We start from the raw sequence: 18027 nt of genomic DNA on the forward strand, positions 1-18027 counted from the left end.
GCTGAGCCCAGCTCCCGAACCTCATAGCAGAGATACGCTTTTGTTTAAATATTAAACAAGGGTGATGCTGCGCACAGATACTCGTGCGCGGATGCCACCGCAGGGCCGGCCGCCCTGCTCAGGGACCGATGGGCGGGGGAGCATCCCCAGCCAGATAAATATTAAATAGCGATAAATATTAAAAAAGCAGAGAAGCCGGGCACTCCCGGGGAGGGTCGCTCAGGCCGGGACATAAATAAATAGGGTGCGGGGGTGCGGGGCCGGGGGTCAGAGGCGGGCGAGGTGCCGTAGCGCCCGGTATGCCGTCTCCAGGAACCGCTGGAAGTTGGCCAGGATGAAGAAGCCGCCGACTTGGTGGTGGAAGCGGGAGGAGAAGGCGGGGAGGGGGCCCGGGCCCTCCGTGGGGTACGTCACCGTGGCCAGGCCCAGGTCCTCCATCTGCAGCCGGACAGAGGCATCGGCATCAGCTCCGCACGCAGGGATGCCCCGGGAGCGCGGCAGCATCCCGGCAGTGCCCGCGGAGCTGGTGCAAGCCCGGGGATGCAGAGTTCATGTCCCCACTGTGCCTTTCCTGTCCCCTTGTGCCCCCCAGGGGTGCAGAGCCCATGTCCCACCATGCCCTCCCTGTCCCCCCCAGGGGTGCAGACCCCGTGCACACCCACCCTGTCCCCCCCAAGGCCCCCGTTATCCCCCTCACCTGCTGCTGGATGTTGGAGGAGAGGTTGGCAGCGTCCAGCTGCAGGGTCTCCACCAGCCCGGCGTGTCCGGGCAGCAGCTCCAGGATGGCGGCGAGGGAGCCGTGGTAGGTACGGAGCCCGTCGCGGATCTGGCTGAAGCAGGCCTCCTGCGGGCGGGCACAGCGGGGTCAGGGGGGCTCAGCACAGCCCGGCCGCCGCATCCCAAGCCACGGAAGGCTTTGAGCTGCCCCAAGCAGCGTCGAAGCCGGCGGGGCTGAAAGCGGCCAGCTCGTGGCAGGGGTGGGCTACCAGCACTCACCGCCTGGAAGGTGCGGCTGTGGCACTGCTCCAGCGGTGCCTGCGTGATGCCCAGGTCCTGCCGCACCAGCAGCAGCTCTTCCTCCTTGCACAGCTGGAAAGTGTCACACTGCGGCCGAAGAGGACAGGGTCAGGGTGGCCGGAGGACCCTGCTGCCCCCCGACAGCCCATCCCCGGGGTGTGGGACCCCTCCTGAGCCCAGCCAGGAGGAGGGAGAGGAGGGGGTGAACCTGCCACCCGGTGAGATGGGGACGGGACAAGAGCCAACAGTGGCGAGGCTGCCCTGGCCAGCGCGTGCCCTGGGGAGGTCCCCACGTGTCCCCAGGGGAGCAGCGGGGCTGTGCGTGGTCACAGACCCTGTGGGTGCCCCAGGACCGCGGTGCTGAGCAGCGTGGCAGGAGGCTGAGGCGCAGGGGACGCTGCTGGCTCCCGGCCTCGTGGTGCTGATAAGGCCAGGGAGGGGAAGGTCACCTTATCTGCGACCCCGCAGCGCCCACGGCCACCGTTCCCCCCCACCGCGGCACCCGGGACTCACCACCACACTCTGCAGCGCGGCCACATCCCCCTTGATCTTGCGGGTGAACTCGAGGTTCTTGTGCAGGAAGAGCTGGAAGTCCTGGTCCCCCGAGAGCTCGGCCAGCGGCGCCCCGTCCAGCGCCCGCCACGACGCCCACAGCAGTGCGCCCAGCAGTGCCAGCGTGCCTGCGGGGACAGCGGCTCAGCACCCACCCTGGGGACACCCCCATCCCCAACACAGCGCCGGGCTCAGCAACCAGATGCCCCCCGGGGATGGCGGCACCAACGCAGCCCGGGGAAGGGGCAGAGACCCCCGAAAGGGGAGAGAGCGACCGGGCGATCCCTGTGTCCCACCGGTGCCACGGGGCAGCGGGTTCTGGGTGTGCAATGGCAGTGGGCGCAGTGAGTGCTGTGGGTGCAGCGGGTGCTACAGGTAGGGTGGGTTTTATGGGTGCTCTGGGTGCCATGGGAGCAGTGGGAGCAGTGGGTGCAGTGGGAGCAGTGGGAGCAGTGGGTGCGGCGGGTGCTGGGGTGCGGGTACTCACGGGTGAGGGAGCACATGGTGCCCGGCTCGGCGTCTCCTCCTCTCTGCAATCGCGGCCCGGCCGGCACTGCTCGCTCCTGCCCCGGCTCTGCGCGGCCTCATCGATTAGGGCATTTATAGCGGGCTCCGGGGATTCACACTGATGTGGCAACAGTGACGATTGCCTCATTGTCTTAATCACCAACATGCAAATCCTGGGAGCCGGGTGCTCCCGGCCGCTGCCCACACCTCGCTGCCTGTGGGGCTTTCCCGGGGCAGCGGTGCCCCTCGGTGTGGCAGTGGGCGCCCGGCAGAGCCCTGGCACCGGGGCAGGTGCCGGGTGCTGGGGACGGTGCTGGCAGTGGCTCGGTGACTCATTAACCCGCTGGCAGGGCTCCTGCCTCACTGGCCGGGCTGGCCACTACCCAGTGCCGCAGGGTCACTCGCGGGTGACCAGGCGAGGGGATGGTGACTTGTCGCAGCCAATGTCCCTCCAAAACTGTCACCGTCCCCAGCCCAGGTGGACGTCACCCCCACCAGCTGCCCGAGCCCCTCACTGCGGCATCAGGGCGGGCACCGGCAGTGTGACCGTCACCGTGGTGGGACCAGTCAGAGGTGCCCAAGGTGAGACCCCATCCAGGCGCCTGCCCAGGGTCACGGCACACCGGCTCAGCACCCCGGGGCCGGATCCTGCTCCGCTGGGTGCCGCGGGGCCATGCTCACCATCTCCCCATGTGCAGTGCTGAGCACTCGGCCATGTTGGGGGCCCGACACCCCCCCGGTGAGGGGTCATCCCCGCCGGCCTCTTCGGGGAAGCGGCTGCCAGCACAGCCCCGGGAGTGGGGCCGGCTGCTCCCTGCCCCGCTGCGGCCCCACCGCGCTGACGTGGGAATTTTGGCTCGTGCCGGTTCCCGCAAGTGCTTCCAGGATGATCTGCTGGGCCGGTGCCAGCTGGGCTGGCTCCTGCCCGGCACGGGCCGGCTGGGGCACGAGAGGCACCCTCTTGACCCACAGCTGTCCGGGCAGGGCGACCCTGGGGCCAGGCTGTGCTGGGGGGGGGGTGTCTTATCCTGCCAGCCATGGGCCTGGGTCCCTTCACTGTCCTCCTGCAGGCCATGGGGTCAGGGATGGGGTCAGAGACCCCTGTCCTCACACATCGTAGACAGTGCGTACCGGGATGAGCTGCACACCCGGCGGGGTACAGCCAGCAGAGCCAGCCCTAAGCCCAGGGCAGGTGTTAACTCTGAAACCTAATGATGACTTCCTTTCCCAGGACCTGGCAGCATGAGCGTTCTGCCCTCACAGGCTGCGTGAAAGGACATTGATAGCAGAGTCTGCTCATGGGCTTTCCTGGGAGAAAACCCCCCCGCTCTGCCTTTGCCCTCCCCGGAGCTGAGGGAAGCCAGGGCCCTTCCGAAGCGGGTGCCCATTGAGGGCCCTTTGCGTGGTGTGCCCCAGTGCCTGGAGATCACTCTATTTCCCAGAGCGGAGCTGCTGTCTCAGCAGGTCAGTGCTTTCAGGAATTGGGGTGGGGGGGACGTGAATCAGCGCCTGGTGGAGCCCAAAGCCCCCGTCAGCTTTCCAAGGAAGGAAGTGGTGGCCGGACCTGAAACCCTGTGGGTGCTGGGGTGCGGGTAGGGGAGTTGGCCGAGCACACACCCCCACCACGGGGCCAGTGCTGCCCACGGGACTATCCCGGACACCCACCCCACTGTGGTTCTGCCTCGTGGCCACCTTCCTCCCTGCGGGGCCTTTCTGGCTTCTACCAAGAAGCGACCGCTGCCAGGGTAGTCCCTGTGTCCCCCATGCCACATCCAGCACTTCCTGCTGCACCCTGACCAGTGGGGTCTGGCCCAGGGACCCCAGGGATGGCCCCCAAGCAGGGACAGGCCGTATCCATCACCCTGGGGCAGCCCCACACTTGAACTCTGGCCCCTGGCCGCCAGCCCAGCATGGGTGTGCCGGGAGATTCCCAGATTTCCCCAGAGGATGAGCCCAGCTGGTCCCAGCTGCTGGTGGGTCCTACCCGAGGTGGCTGCATGGCCCCCGTCCCCATTGCTGGTGTCTGTGGGGTTGGGGAGGCACAAGGAGGGCTCAGCCTGACCCCCCCATGCCTTTCCTGGCAGGGGGAGGGGGTGACAGGGCTCACAGTACTGGTCCCCGAAATCCCCGCTCTGGCCTTTGCCTGCAGCCACCGAACGAAGCAGCTTTTGGGAAACAGGATCCCGTGGGCTGGAGCAGACGGTGTCCATCAGTGCCAGTTGGGACCCTCCCTGTCCAGCCCTGCTGCCGCTGGCGAGCACCGGGCGCCCCTGACTCAGCTGCGGGCTGCCCCGGGGGTCCCAGAGCCCCCAACACCCCATCCTTGACCTGCCGGTGCCGGTCCCAGCACAGCCGGGCTGTCAGCTGCAGCCCCCGGGGGTGGCCTGGGCCACCGTTGGCCCCCGCTCCAGTCCCTAACCCTGCGGAGGGGAACAGATCACAGAATTCAGCCCAACACACACACTGACACCAAAAAACCCAGGGCTGGTGTTTTTCCAACTTTTATTTTAAAAGTCATAATTGAAGCTTAACAAAGTTTGACCCCATTATTGTTGCGAGAGCTGGGGGCACCCACGGTCCCCGCGGAGCCGTGCTCCTGCCCCCCGCCTGCCCTGGCCCCGTTTCCCCGGGAGCTCCCAATTCATGGGCTCGTCTGCGTCTCCGCTGGGCTCAGCGACGACTGATCACAAGCAACCTTAAAAGAATGTTTATTGGGGAAGGGGGTTCCCGCCGTGGGTGGCAGAGGGACGGGAGAGCGGGGCCTGTGGCTGCGGGCCCAGGGAAGCCCTGTGTCCCCCTCCCACAGTACAGACATGCAGGTATTTATAAAAGAAAGGCAGACGGGGGGACCGGGGCTGCGTGGGGGGAGGCTCCGCTCAGACAGCATCTTCCCTAGGGACAAATAAAAAAATACAGCCAGGCCAGAGGGTCATGGAAAACCGTCATCATCGTCCTCTGCCATCTCCTTTGCGAACTCCAGGTCCTGCTGCTCGCGCTCCCGGCGCTCCTGGAAGGCAAATGCAGAGGTTGGTGGCAGTTGAGGGACAGAAGCCGCATCCTTCCCCTGGCCTCGGTGGCCGCTGCGCCGCAGCAGAAGCGGTTTCTGGCAGGAGGCTGCAGAGACCCAGATGAGATCTCACCTCTGCAGATTCCAAGTCCTTGTTGTAAGATTTGGGTGGGAACCTCATGGCCTGGAAAAGAGAAGGGGGGAGGAGAAGCTCTGAGCTGTGAAACGCCTCAGCTCTGCCCTTCTGTCCCCTTCAGCCGGGCCCTGCTGCGCTCACCTTGACGGACATGTTGTGGATATCGAGGCAGAAAGAGATGCGCTGGTGAAACGCCAGCTGGGGCTCCCGGGTGGAATAGATGTCGATCATTTCCTTTGACTGGACGTAGCCCTTCTCGTGGTTAATGCTGGCCTCGATCACGCCATCCCGAATGGCCTGCAAGCCGGAGGGCACGCGGTCAGGGCACCCGCTGTCTCGGAGGGCTGAGGCAGCAGTTTAAAATGAAGGGAAGAGCTGGCTGCTGCGACAGGAGCGGTGGGCTCAGGACACAGCGCACCGAGAGGGGCTTGGTACCCTGAGTGTCCCCAGGAGCCCCGGGAGGGGCCTCAACCTAAAACCAGTGACTGCCCCAGGACGGGAGCGCTGCGGGGACTGGGCAGAGGCAGCCCGGCAGGAGAGCGAGGCCAGCTGCGAGAACCAGGGGCCATGGGCAGCCCAGGATCCGGAGGGATGGGACGGGATGTCACAGGCAGGTACCTTGGCGACAATGAACTCTGCATCCTCCGGACTGTCCAGTTGCAGCTTCTGGGCAATATCAGCCAGGGAGATGCGAGAATAGGAGAGGCTGATCATACGGACACCTGCACGGGAGGAATGAGAGTGGAGCCTCCCGGGCCAAGCAGCCCCGCACCCGCTAAGCCCACAGCACCGGCCACGACAGGGTCCCCAAACACCACAGTGGCAGTCTCCTACCCGTCTTGATGACATTGTGCCTCAGACGAATGATCAGAGTGTAGGTGCCATCAGCCTGGAACTTGTCCCCAAACTGATCGAGGACTTGGTTGAACTTGGCCAGGTTCCCGGTCCTGACAGCTGGAGGAGAGAATGTGTTAATCGGGGAAGGAGCGAGGGCCGGGGCACGGTGGGGAAAGTGAGGCAGGGCTGACTCCCTCCACTTAGAGGCTGCCACCTCCTCCCCACATGGAGTCTGCGGCTGAGTCCCATGGAGAGGAGAGGAGAGGAGAGAAACCCCCACTGCTCCCTCATAGCACGGGACGTTGTGCCAAGACACCAGAGAGGGACCGAGCGCGGGCAGGAGGGGCCTGTCGTACCCTGAGTCAGGAGGAAGTAGGGCATAAGCGACCGCTTGAGGGAGGGCTGTCTGAACTGGAGCCTGTCTGGGATCTCCCCAAGCAGCAGTTCCACCACGATGAGCAGCTTGTGCACCTTGAGCAGAAAGAGACTGTGAGTCCCCGCAGGGCCCAACCCCGAGGCAGCTTCCCTGGGGACCCGGGAGGTACCGAACCCCACAGGCTCCCCGTCCCCACTCACCGTCTGCTTGAAGCCAACGGCCGTGTGCTGCGGTGCCTTCCGCAGGGCATTCGTCATGGTCCTCCGCGCCTCTGAGTACTCCAGCTGGATGGCCTTGATGCGCCCTGCATTCACACGGGGCAGAAGGCGTTTGGAAAAGCTACCAAGTGAATCCAACTTGATCCACCCAGATGGGGCTTCAAATCCTGCCTGGAAGCCCCATCTCCAGCTTCTCAAGCGGGTTCTCTGGGGAACCAGAGCCCTCGAACTTGAGTGCAGCCTGAGCTGCCAGCGCTGTGCGGGACCCTCTGCTCTCACCTGTGTAATAGAGGTACCGAGCCCACTCGTTGTTGTTGGCCTGCTCGGGAAACACGGACTTGGAGACGAGCTTTTCTGCTTGGTCATAGAGGTTGTAGTGGAGATAGTTCCTCAGCAGCAGGTTCAGGAGGGTGGCCTGCCCATCTGCATCATGGCGCAGTGTGGCCGTCCGTAGCCGGGCATGCAGGAAGCTGCAGGAAAAGGAGACAGCATGTCGGGGAGGAGGAAACAAACAGCCCTGCTCATCAGGGTGCGTGGGACCAAGCTCAGGGAGACCCCGCACCCAGGACCCACCCTACCTCCTGACCACATCGAGTTTATTCAGGAATTCGTAGATGCGGGAGTGGTAGTAATAACATTTTGCCACCACCAGGTCCAGAGCCCGGCGGTTTTGGGAGCTAATCTTCTGCATCAGGTCATCAGACACTTTCTGAGCCTGCAGGAGGGGAAGAGAGATCAGAGCAGAGGAACTGCTGCCCGGGAAGAGCAGAGAGACAGCCAGGGCTGCAGGACCAAGCCCAGCAGCTGCCTCCAAACACAGCTGAAACAAAGGGGAAAGTGTAGGGCCACAGACAGGCAGGTCCCTGAGGCTCTCCAGACCTTGTCTGGTGCAGAAGCACTACATGAAGAGCTCAGCTTCAGAGCCAGCAGCTCAGGGAATCTCACCTCCGGGTATCTCTTGCTGTTCATCAGATAGATGACGAGAAGCAGCTGGAGGTATGTCTCCACTTCTGGCAAGAGAGGGGCTGAGGCCGCCTTCCCTGTCCGCGGGCGAAACTGCAGCTCTGCTTCTGTGTCCATGGACTGGGGGGAGAGAGACGTGCTGGACCTCCGTCCCTCCCATGCCGCTGCTGCCCGCCCAGAGCTCCTCACACCTCTGCCTGCAGCGAGGCCTGTCCCAAACCTGTCCTCGGTGACAGCTCTGCTTGAGGTGTGACATGAGAACCAGCCCGGGCTGCCAGCACTCCAGTCCCATCCCTGCCAAGAGCTGCAGCAACCCATCTCATCTCACACATGCTCCCGAGAACCCAGGCTGCATGTCCCAAACGTCCCCAAGCCCTTGCTGTTTGCGGTGCCCTCCTGCCCTGCACAGCAGCACCTCCGCAGGCTCCTTGGTGCGGGAAAAGCATCCCCTCCGCAGCCGGTCACTTCTGCCCATCCCCTGCTGCCGTACCTCCTCCAGGAAGCCGAGGAGAAAATCCCGCATGGTGCTGTTGGAGGTGAAGAAGCCATTGATGGCTTTGTGAAGCACGTTGGAGTTGAGTCGGCGGGAGGTGGAGGGCAGAGCCCGCAAGGCACGCAGGACATAGCGCGGCTCCTTCCCCGACACGGCCTTCTCCAGCTGCTTCACATGCTCTTTGATATCTGTGGGAGCACAAGGGACGGGCCATCAGCACGTGTCTCCTAGAGGCCTCTGCTGAAGGATGCACCAGAGCAAAGCTGGTGCCAAGATCCCTCCAGGTACAAGGTGCCCCATCCTCCTGCTGTTGGGTTACTCTGCTCATACCACTGGGGCCTCAGTGTCCTGCCTGACCTGACCTGACTCCACGGCTGTCCCTGCTCGGAGCAGGGGGCTGGGGAAGACCCCTTCAGAAGTCCCTTCCCCCCCCATTCTCCCTGTGGGCTCCATCCTCCCTCTGCAGCCCTGCACGGTCCCACTACAGCATCTCTGCTGCTCCCCCTGCCCCTCACAGCCTGTCCTCACAGCGACGCTTCCAGGGATCCCCCCAAAACACACCTCCCACCTCTCTTTCCCTCACAGCTCCCCCCAACTAAATTGCCCCACAGTGATCTCCCCATTCCCCTCTGACATGCTTCCCAGCACCTCTCCCCCACATACGCCCCCCTCACACCTTCCTTCCCCCGCAGCCCCCCCCCCTCCACAGGGACACCCCCCGCCCCGGGGTCCCTACAGCCCCCCCATTCCCCAGCCCCCCTCCTACAGGGATCCCTCACGGAAGCGCACCCGAGCTGCCCCTGGCTCCTCTCGCCCCCAACCGACACCCCCCACCACAGATCCCCGTTACAGGGGCCCCTCTCAGCTACCTCCCGCCACAGGGACCCCTCCCCAGTCCCGTTCCCTCCCCGCTCCCCTCAGTCTGGGGGCCCCGTGCCCCCCCTCACCCTCCAACGTGATGGCGTCAAGCTCTCGCTGCGGCTGCCGCTCCCCGGCCGTTTCGGCCGCCGACGCCGCCTCTTCCTGCATCTCCACGTCGGGGGGGGCGGGCGGCGGCCCGTCGGGGGGGGCCTTGGCCTTGTCGCCGCGGCGGCGGGACGCGCCCTCCTGCTTCATGGCCGGGCGCGCCGGGCCGGCCGTGACACTGCAACAACCGCGAGGCACGCCGGGAGTCGCCAGGCACGACCAGCCGCGCCGGCTTCACCGCCGCCAGGCCCGTGCGGTCGAACGCCGAGCGCGATGCCAGTTCGGCTCCTTCCGACGATCGCTCGGGTATTTCCGCTCCTCTCTCGGGTGTTTCCGTCAGACGCTCGGGTGTTTCCGCCCCGGGCTCGGGTGTTCCCGCCCGTGGGGCCGCGCATGCGCTGACGCCCCTCGGCCGCCGCGCTGAGGCGAGGTGCGAGGCCCTGGGCCCGGCCAGCGGCCGCCGTTCCCCTACAGGCCTTTGGGGGACCCAGGGCCGGGGCCCGGCTCCTCTCATGGCTGGCTTGTAGCACGGGCAGGCCGCTGGTGCTGGTGGTGCCCCCAGAGCCGTCGGTGACCGCCCAGGTAAGCAGCACTGCCCCTGGCTGAGGGCACCCCCTTCCCCCAGGAGCCTGAGGGGAGCCAGGCTGGCAGCATCGTTGAGTGACTGAAAATACCTACAAATTTAAAAAATTGCCTTTAAGAACAGGTAGTTATTCATTGTGAAATGATTATTTTTATTTATAAAGCAGTCATCAAAGTATTGGTACCATTGTTCTGCAGTGTTGTAGTTTGTTCCTTGCTGGTGTGGTGTGTGAGCATGTGGGGGAGGTGCTGTTTCACCAGGTGTGTGGCATCCCACAGCTTTCTAACAGTTAGCAGTTTACTGAGTCACATGTGAATCACCAGTGCAACCAGGGTAAGCAAATTATTGCTAATTGATTCCTTTGTGCCTTATTGATTGCATGAGCGACTGCGTGCTAGCATTTTTTAGGAAGAGCAGGATCACATAAAGTGCAGTTGACAGCCTTGTGAGTATTTGAGCTGCTGGATTTTTTAGTTGGCGCTCTGCATTCGTATGGGGGGAAAGAAAAATCAATTTTGGTATCTGGCTTCCATAAGGAACTTTCTTGCCTTAAGCCTGCTTTTCATAATCATTTCGAATCAGCACTAAGCATTAATAAGGAGTGCCTCACAGATGTAGGTGTAAAGTTTGGAGAGAGAAACTGGCTTGCAGTAACAGACCTGTCAAGTCATTCCCTTTAAGTCATTCCTGAAGGGAGGACACGTGTAACATAGTCTAGTTACTCAGAAGACTGAGGACATACAGAGATACGCACAGGGCTGCTACGGCCGAGAAGGCATCTTCCATACAGACAAAAGATCCGTCTTTCTGGAGTGTCACTCCACTCATCTCAACCATTGCGATGGTCAATTCTTGTTGCTTCTCTTGTGAGAAGGAGAGCAACCTGGCATCCACCCTGAAATTCCCTTTCTTTTGTTCTATATCGTGTTCCAAGATACTCGCAACCTTTGCAACAACAACAAAACAAGCAAAATCAGTATTCTAATGCCTTTATCTGCAGAAGTCATTAAGTAAGTAAATGATCTCTTTGTTTTGTGAGGTGCTTTACTATCTTACAGGTGCGCTAAATAACCCACACCTATATATGGGACTTTCCACCCTGAAAGATTATCATGCTCATGTATTCAGTTCCCAGTTTCTTGTGAATTCCATATGTCCAAGAAATTAAAACTGTAGTGTGTTTCTGTGTTCTTTTTTGAAATCTGGAGCCAAAGAAGCCAGAAAATGCTGATTGCCATTTCAAGAAAAATGGTAGTCAGCTGTGTCCAATTTAATGTTTATTATCAGCAAAACAGTTGTTAGAAATCTTAGGTCTTCATCTCTTGGGGGAATTTTTCTCAAAGTGAGTATTTTGATCCCTGACAAGTTTGAAGCAATTATTCTTTCCCTTCTTCCCAGTGTTACCTTAAGTTGTGATGCTACTACTATTATCTAAATGTTGCTTTATGTAAAATAACACCCCCCTTCCCCCTTCATTTTGAGCCAAATGTGATGTATGTTCCCTTACCAGCTTCAGCTGTTGGGGCACAATCTTCTCTTCCAAGGACTCTAGCAATAGCAGCAGCTGATCCTCCATTAGCTCTGCAGAATTAAAACAGGTTTGTACCAAAAAATCCCCCCCAGCAATGTTTCAGAGACAACTGGCGAGCTGTGAAGGGTGACTGTCAACTGTCCTGCAGGGAATGCCAGTTTGGTCAAAAGTTCTTCAGATGTTTTAAACAAAATGATTAGTGCAGCCCCCCTGTGAGACAAATACAGCTGTTACTGTGGGTATAGATGTTGGTGACATTGAGCGTAGAGACCAAGGGGGCTGAGGGGAAGTTCAAACCATGTTTTGGGGCAGCCTTGGGAAAAGAACCCCGGAATTTGCACTGCTCTTTCTGTAAGATGGTCTTGCTATCTTCACCCACGTTTCAGTTCTGATCTCAAGCCCTCTTTTCAGGCATCCCCTTGTGGACCCCGTGGTAATTCGGTGTAAGACTCCTGGCAGCCGCTGCTCTGCGACTCTCCAGCCGTTGCTGAACAGCAGCTGCTATAGACAGGGCTGTGCTATCAGCATAAACCACCTTCATTCCCACAATGTAAGAAATTATTTTACATAAATCCTCTGCAAGTTTCTCACTCTGTAAATTTTCTATATTCTGTTAGTCTTGTTGGTAGAAATGCTCTCCAAATATTCTGGCACTACTGGATTTATCTGTGAAAATGGCCAGAAAGCCTTACCATCTATCGCGTCAAGAGTGTAGGCAATTGCTCGTGCCATCTGAAGGAGAAGATGTCTTGAATACCGTAAGGTGTTCAACAGGTCTTTTAAGTCTGGGCTTTCTGTTTTCAGCTCACAACTATCAGTTTCATCAAGAATTGCTTCCATCTAGGGGGGTAAGAAAAAGCAATTTCGTGATTTAAAAGAAAAGGCTGCTGATAATCCCTTGCACTCTTAACTACAGAAGCATATGAGCAGTCATGTAATATCTGTCTCCTTTCCCCGAGTTATTTATGAGGCTGGAATTGAGGCTTTAGCATTCACACCAGCTCCAGTTAAAGACAGAATATGAAACTTAAATGGTTTGATACCTGCAGGTAAATCTGCTAATCTATATTCAGGACATACTTCAGCAGTTGACTCTGTCCTGAGCACCTTCTTTCTCTATATGGTGATGGAGACCAGACAGATGTGCTGAATTAAAGATTTTTGGATTGATAGTTGTGGCACAGGAGAGATGACTTCTGGGGCAAGAGGTGTGATCATGGATATCTCTGTATTTATAAATCCTGTCAGTAAGAACTTTACTTACTTTCTGGGTCAGTTCTTGAAAGAGGTTCCTGTCTTTCATCACAGCTTTGATGGCTTTTAAAATTATGATGGACATATCAGGAGACAACTTGGAGAGAATTTGACAATTCTCTTTAACTTCTACCTTCAGTTCTCCTAATTTTCCTTCTGGCAAACCTGAAAACCAGAAAGAGTCCAAATGTGTCACTCCTAAACTAGGCAACCCTACTAGAAGTTCCCTGGCACCCCTAAATTTAGAATTTGAAATATTTCTATGAATATTTTCAAAAGCAATATGGAGTTTTGAGCTGGACAGTTGTCATGTCTTGGGTAATAGGCAGAAAACACATTGCTTTTGGAGGTTTGTGTTTATCTTGAGAAATTCCATCGTACCCAAACAGGGTAAAAGCAGTGCAAGTCAAAGTAGTAAAATACATTGCTTACCATCAGATACGAGCATTGTTCTATCAGTGAAATGGTCAAGATCTGCAACAGGATAAAAAGGGCATGGCCGATTTAGGAGAATACTTAAAACTGGATAGGTACTTTTTTACCAGTGTTGTTTTTAAGGCTGAAGATACCGGTATCCCAGGTCTGAAATCTCACATGCTAGTTGTGGGTCAGACTGGTGTTTGCGCTCTTCTCCAGCGCATCTGTCTTCTGCCTGTTTATTTAAAACTTGTTATTCCTAGACCTTATTCCCTGCTGTCACGTGCCTTATGTTAGGGTCTGTATCAGCCAGTAAGCATGTTAAAATACAAGTAAATTAAAATGACAGCTTATACTCAACAAGATCCATGCAGGTGTGGAAGCGCAGAGCATAGGGGAAGCGAACCAAATGTGGTCTCTAAAATCCTGCAGCAGGTTTTGTGGATCTCAATCTTCTCTTTCTCTGCCTATCCAGCATAAGTGTCTTTTATGCCAGTCTTCCCACTGAAGGGTCAGCCGCCCTTTTTTCTCCCTGGCTTTTTTCTTCTGAGTAGGAAAGGAAAAGAAAACAGACCTCTGCCCTCTGTGCCATTTTTCAACAGGAGCTCTGCAGTTCCTGAGCCTTAGAGCTGGGACTCCCAGTATCCCTCTTTCATTTCCTTACCACCCCCCACCCCCCACCCCCCCCAAACTGCATCTCTTTCCCATCTTTTTCTTTTAACTTACACACTATGTATGGCCCTTTCCCAGGCAATTTCTGTCACTTGTAGTGCGTGTGTCCACGTCCTTGCAAATGAGCTAAGGGTGCCCACAAGGCTGAATGATAATTCAGAAAATGTTTTCCCTCTCCTGCGTTGTTTCCTGAATGCAGAAATCGGTAGTTTCTGAAAGTTACTTACACCATGATCCATCTGTAATGGTCAGCGGGATTACCTTGAATGCCAGGGTGCAGCCTTTGGGTATAGTTATGCTTTGTTTGTTCTCTCTGGTGCCCTGGCCAATGGGAAGAAAATAAATAAACCTGTTACTAGGCGTGGATGGTGTGCAGATGTTTGGGAAGGACTGAGTCCTGAGCCTGAAGAGAAATCAAACCTTTGCACATAACGTGGCATAAACCCGGATCTTGAAGCTCCCCCCTCCCTCTGTGGATTCCTGGTAGATGGTGTCTTCTAAGGTTTCTATTGTTTCATGAACCATGTATAAACGTTGTTGTTTTTTCTGTAGTTGTTGAATGAAGGGGTGATCCATATTTATTTTTCTAAAAGAGAAAAAGGTTGCAATATCCTAGCTGTTTTTCTGTGAGTTATGACAGAAGTACAGTAGTCTACTCAGAGCCAGAAACCTTATGCTTGCCTCCTTGCTCCTGTTACATGAGTACATGTAAATATCGCAATGTCAGGGGCTTCTGGGGGAAAAACTGGTAGAAAATGGGCTGCAATTCTTGCTGTCCTCAATGCGTGTTCCCCTTCTATGTCTGAGGGGGACCGGGGCAGCAAGACCATGGCTTGGCAGATCATACAGGTGATCTGACCTGATCTGTGTGCTCCTCTCCAGGTTCAAACTTCGAGAAAAGATGTCTTGCCTCCGTGTTGAGGTGTTCCTACTTTCTGAATTACAAAGAAATCTATAAGCATTACAAAGCTGTTAAGGAATCTTTATCGCCTCTCTTTCCTGTCCTCCAGAAGTATTCATAATTCGGGAGAACGGATGCTCTCGAGTCTTAATCTGGGTTGAAAAACCATTGCGTGACCTGGCATGGGGTAGAGGAGGATGACTGGAGGGTGCGTTCTCCCTTTGTGTCTGCCTTACCTTTCTAGTTTCAGTGCCTCAAGTTCTGATACTGGTATGCGGTTATGCTGCAGCTTGACGGACCACTCTTTGGACAAGGAGGCAGCTCCTTTCAGCTCTGCGCTTGCAGGGTCAACAGAAACGCTTGCACTCCCATCAACGTTGTCACTGACACGTTTCTTGACTGTAAATTGCATTGAAGCTTGGTGGCCTCCTTTGAGAAAGAGGGACTCTGAAATAATTCAATGCATTAGTTTAAGTGTGATTACACAGACTCAATATTATAACTGCTATGCACACAAGAAAGATGGGATGTGGTAGAGTTCAACAACAAATGATCCAAAAGTTTTGTCTGTGGAAATTGTGAACTTAAGATTGATCAATGTGGGCTTTACCTGTGCTTTTGTCATCTCCTGCAGGCAGCAGCACTTCGTCAAATCTGCAAAATGCATGCCTGTAGCGTGGAGATCCGAAGAACGTCATTTTCCTTTGTTTTATCACTAAGCAGAGCGGTCTGAAATGTTGATTGTCTAAGATGCTGTGGACTGGGACCAGGTCTCCTTCTGAATCCACTTGATTTACTATGGATTGGGTGACTCTTTTAAACATTCTGTGGAGGCTGAATATAATTTTTGAACCAAAGCAAAGTGCCTTAGGAAAAGAGGCAAGACAAGTTAGGCAAAATGACTTTAAATACAAGCAGAAGGTTGTAACAAACTATCTGTTAATTATAGTTACTAAGAACTTTTCAAAGTCGGTAATAACCGCAAAACCCCCACGTAGTTCTGTGGAGGGACACAGCTTTCACAGGATTGTGTATAGGGAAGCATTTGGAGAGGTGGGTGTATGAGCTTTGTTTTGCTAATGAGGCTTGATTAGACTCATCCATCTTTGCTGATGAGTCGTGGGGCAGACTGAAAACGCAGCTAGCCCCTTCTGAGGGTGCTGATCTTCAGCACAGGAGTCTGTGACTGTTCTTTCAATTAAGATATTTTGTTGCATATACCAGTACAAACCATAATAATTTTCATTATTAAACTAGACTTTGCTCCTTAATGTAGTACCTATCACGGTCCTAAACGCTTTAATCTTTAATTAAGGCATTGCCCTGAAGTAAGTTTAAAAAGAAAAAAAGCTTGAGCAATTTCTTGCCGGTTTTTACTGCTTCTGCATTTTCCCCGTGCGTCTTGTTGCCTGGCAGACAGGAATGGTTTAGCGTTGTTTCAAAATAGAGCATTAGAAAAATGGTTTTGTTGAAGTCTTGCTGCAAGGAAGTGAAAGTGCTGAGAGGTGATTACTGCATTGAGGGAGGAAGTAGGAGAGCTTGTTCTACCGCACATCTCCCCCAAAATATAAAAATATTGTCCCAGCACAGCTACTTGGGTACGCGCTGGTGGTACTCTGCCTGTGTCCCCTGCAGAGGAGAGGGGTGTTTGAGAGGCAGAGACAAAATTGTTGTTGGTTTCCTGTTGCATCTTGGTTTTACTTCAGAGTTTGTTTATCTGCTTGCTTCAGTTGCTATACTTAAAACATGAAGAAGGACTTTGTCCTACAGGTGAAAAAACACCCTACGCTTATTAAATAGAGTGCAGGTCTTTCCTGTCTTCTGCACCCTACTTTATCCAGTCTTGTTAGAGAAAAGACACTGATCCCCATTTACAGTTCAAATGAGTGGGTGTGGGGATATCTTCCCTCTCCCTCATGTCCTGCAGGGGTCTGAAGAATGAGTCTGACTTAGTCCAATTCTTCCAGAAAGTAGAAAGACTGTCACATCCCAAAGGACAGTGTGTTGTATGTGATAGAGCTGAGGAGGGGAAATGGTCTCATGTGCTCAATGTGGGATCATTTTAGTAGTACCTACAGGACTCATTCCTTTAGGAGACCTCAAAAAGAGATAAAAACTAAACAAGAACACTTTTAACAGTTTGCTCCACCCCTCTTCCTTACCAAAAGGTCTTAAAAATGTACTTGCCTGTTTGTGGAGTGAATGGCTTCTCCTCTGCCGTCGGGGAAATGTGCAGAGCGGTCTGCTTTGCCTCTGAAGTAATATGGTGCCTATAAAGCAGCAGGGCTGGCGTATTGTTCTCTCCCCACCTTTCTGTTCTGAGATCCGGAAGTACCTGCTAAATTAGGGCACATAAAGCCTGTTGCTTGCATAATTCTTCCTCGGAAAAGTTTCAGTCATTGGCCTGAGTCAGCTTGTCATGATCTGTTACAGCGGCTGTGGATAACTTGTTCTACAGATGTATCATTCCTGTGAGATTTCATTTCTAGTGTGATTCTGGTTTTCATTTATACTTCTGATCTGTTAGGATGAGGAGCAGTGTGTTGTGGTTTGGGAGGATTTCACTAAACCCATGAGACAGCTAACTAATTAGGTGTGGTATAGACAAGGGGACAATATTATGTTTCTGGAGGCACTTTTATTGACCAGTGGTGCACGCACATTTCCATGATTTATGGCTCGTTGTTAGTAGCAAGAGGTTTGTGTGAACTCGCCAGTGCGGTACCCTGTGAAGGAATCCATGTAGTGGGCTGCAAGCTCTTTGCTTTACTGCAATCTATCACTTGGTGGGCTTGGAATTGCCACACAGTATTCATTTGCCATGCTTGTTTAAAGCAAAACCCGTTCATGTAAAAATTCAAGGAATCAAACACAAGTTTTTACATTAATACTTACTTTATTAGTTTCTCTTAGAATGCTGTACAAAGGAGTAATAAAAATATTCACACTTTATTTTAGAAAGTTGTCTGCATGAGACTTCTGTATACACAGCAAAAAGAAGGGCTACTGGAAAAAAAATCCCTAAAACTATGTACAATGTCAGAATGTTCCATTAAAAAAAACCCAACTAATTTATCTCATTTGAACTGATCCAAGGAGTATACATATACACACACACACTTGCATGCTTAAAAGATATTATAGGTAATGATAGAGCAATGTAAGTAACACTAAGAAATATTAGTATGTTAACAATGGCAACCAGCTGCTGTTCCCTCTTCAAGGGCCAGTACCATGCTTCTATTAAAACAAAAAAAAAATTAAACAATGATTAAAAAAAAAAAAGTACTTGGGAATTAAATACCCCTAGCTCTCAGGCTTTTTTTTTTTTTTTTTTAAAGGCTTTTTCCTGCGAAGAGTTGGACTGTATGACATCCTTTTAGTGATGTTAAACAAACCACAAGGCAGGATTCTGAACTCAGAAGCATTGGGCTGGTAGTACTTAATTGTATTCTGACTTGCCTGGTGCAGCGACTGCCACACGGTGTGAATACGTGCCAGGTCTTGACAGTGACTTAGAAGCGGCTTTGCCCAGGACAAGATGGGGCAGAGGGACAGCTTCTGCCAGTGCCTGTAAACAGTTCAAGTGGTGGTTTT

General features: G+C 54.5%; 3 protein-coding genes across 3 annotated transcripts; all 3 read right to left on the reverse strand.

Moving 5' to 3' along the window:
• Nucleotides 1-267: 267 nt before the first annotated feature.
• CSF3 (colony stimulating factor 3) lies at nt 268-2072 on the reverse strand (the record flags this gene model as incomplete). Its single annotated transcript, XM_082495022.1, has 5 exons — nt 268-438; nt 698-844; nt 997-1104; nt 1531-1697; nt 2057-2072. 5 exons carry the CDS (start codon nt 2070-2072, stop codon nt 268-270), a joined length of 609 nt encoding a protein of 202 aa, XP_082351148.1.
• Nucleotides 2073-4559: 2487 nt separating this feature from the next.
• Nucleotides 4560-9267, reverse strand: PSMD3 (proteasome 26S subunit, non-ATPase 3). Its single transcript, XM_082495107.1, has 12 exons — nt 9054-9267; nt 8104-8294; nt 7596-7733; nt 7229-7365; nt 6930-7120; nt 6633-6736; nt 6413-6527; nt 6054-6173; nt 5838-5941; nt 5361-5516; nt 5217-5267; nt 4560-5083 (listed from the first exon to the last, which is right to left on the reverse strand). Exons 1-12 carry the CDS (start codon nt 9220-9222, stop codon nt 5006-5008), a joined length of 1554 nt encoding a protein of 517 aa, XP_082351233.1. The 5' UTR covers nt 9223-9267; the 3' UTR covers nt 4560-5005.
• Nucleotides 9268-9808: 541 nt separating this feature from the next.
• Nucleotides 9809-15128, reverse strand: GSDMA (gasdermin A; the record flags this gene model as incomplete). The annotated part of the gene is made up of 9 exons (XM_082495024.1): nt 9809-10600; nt 11163-11236; nt 11879-12026; nt 12451-12605; nt 12873-12973; nt 13759-13850; nt 13950-14115; nt 14667-14877; nt 15041-15128. The coding sequence occupies 9 exons, from the start codon at nt 15126-15128 to the stop codon at nt 10370-10372; spliced, it is 1266 nt and encodes a 421-aa protein (XP_082351150.1). The 3' UTR covers nt 9809-10369.
• Between the last annotated feature and the right edge of the window lie 2899 nt (nt 15129-18027).

Source organism: Vanellus vanellus, assembly GCF_965231255.1.
Source record: "Vanellus vanellus genome assembly, chromosome: 24".
NCBI classification, from domain to species: Eukaryota; Metazoa; Chordata; class Aves; order Charadriiformes; family Charadriidae; genus Vanellus; species Vanellus vanellus.

Bases quoted from the DNA above. Each gene is read 5' to 3' on its own strand.
- PSMD3 (XM_082495107.1), bottom strand. From the start codon at position 9,222: ATGAAGCAGGAGGGCGCGTCCCGCCGCCGCGGCGACAAGGCCAAGGCC. The intron at 8,295-9,053 runs GTGAGGGGGGGC...GTGCTCCCACAG, and splicing joins TGACGCCATCACGTTGGAGG to ATATCAAAGAGCATGTGAAG. The intron at 7,121-7,228 runs GTAGGGTGGGTC...CTTTTCCTGCAG, and splicing joins AAACTCGATGTGGTCAGGAG to CTTCCTGCATGCCCGGCTAC.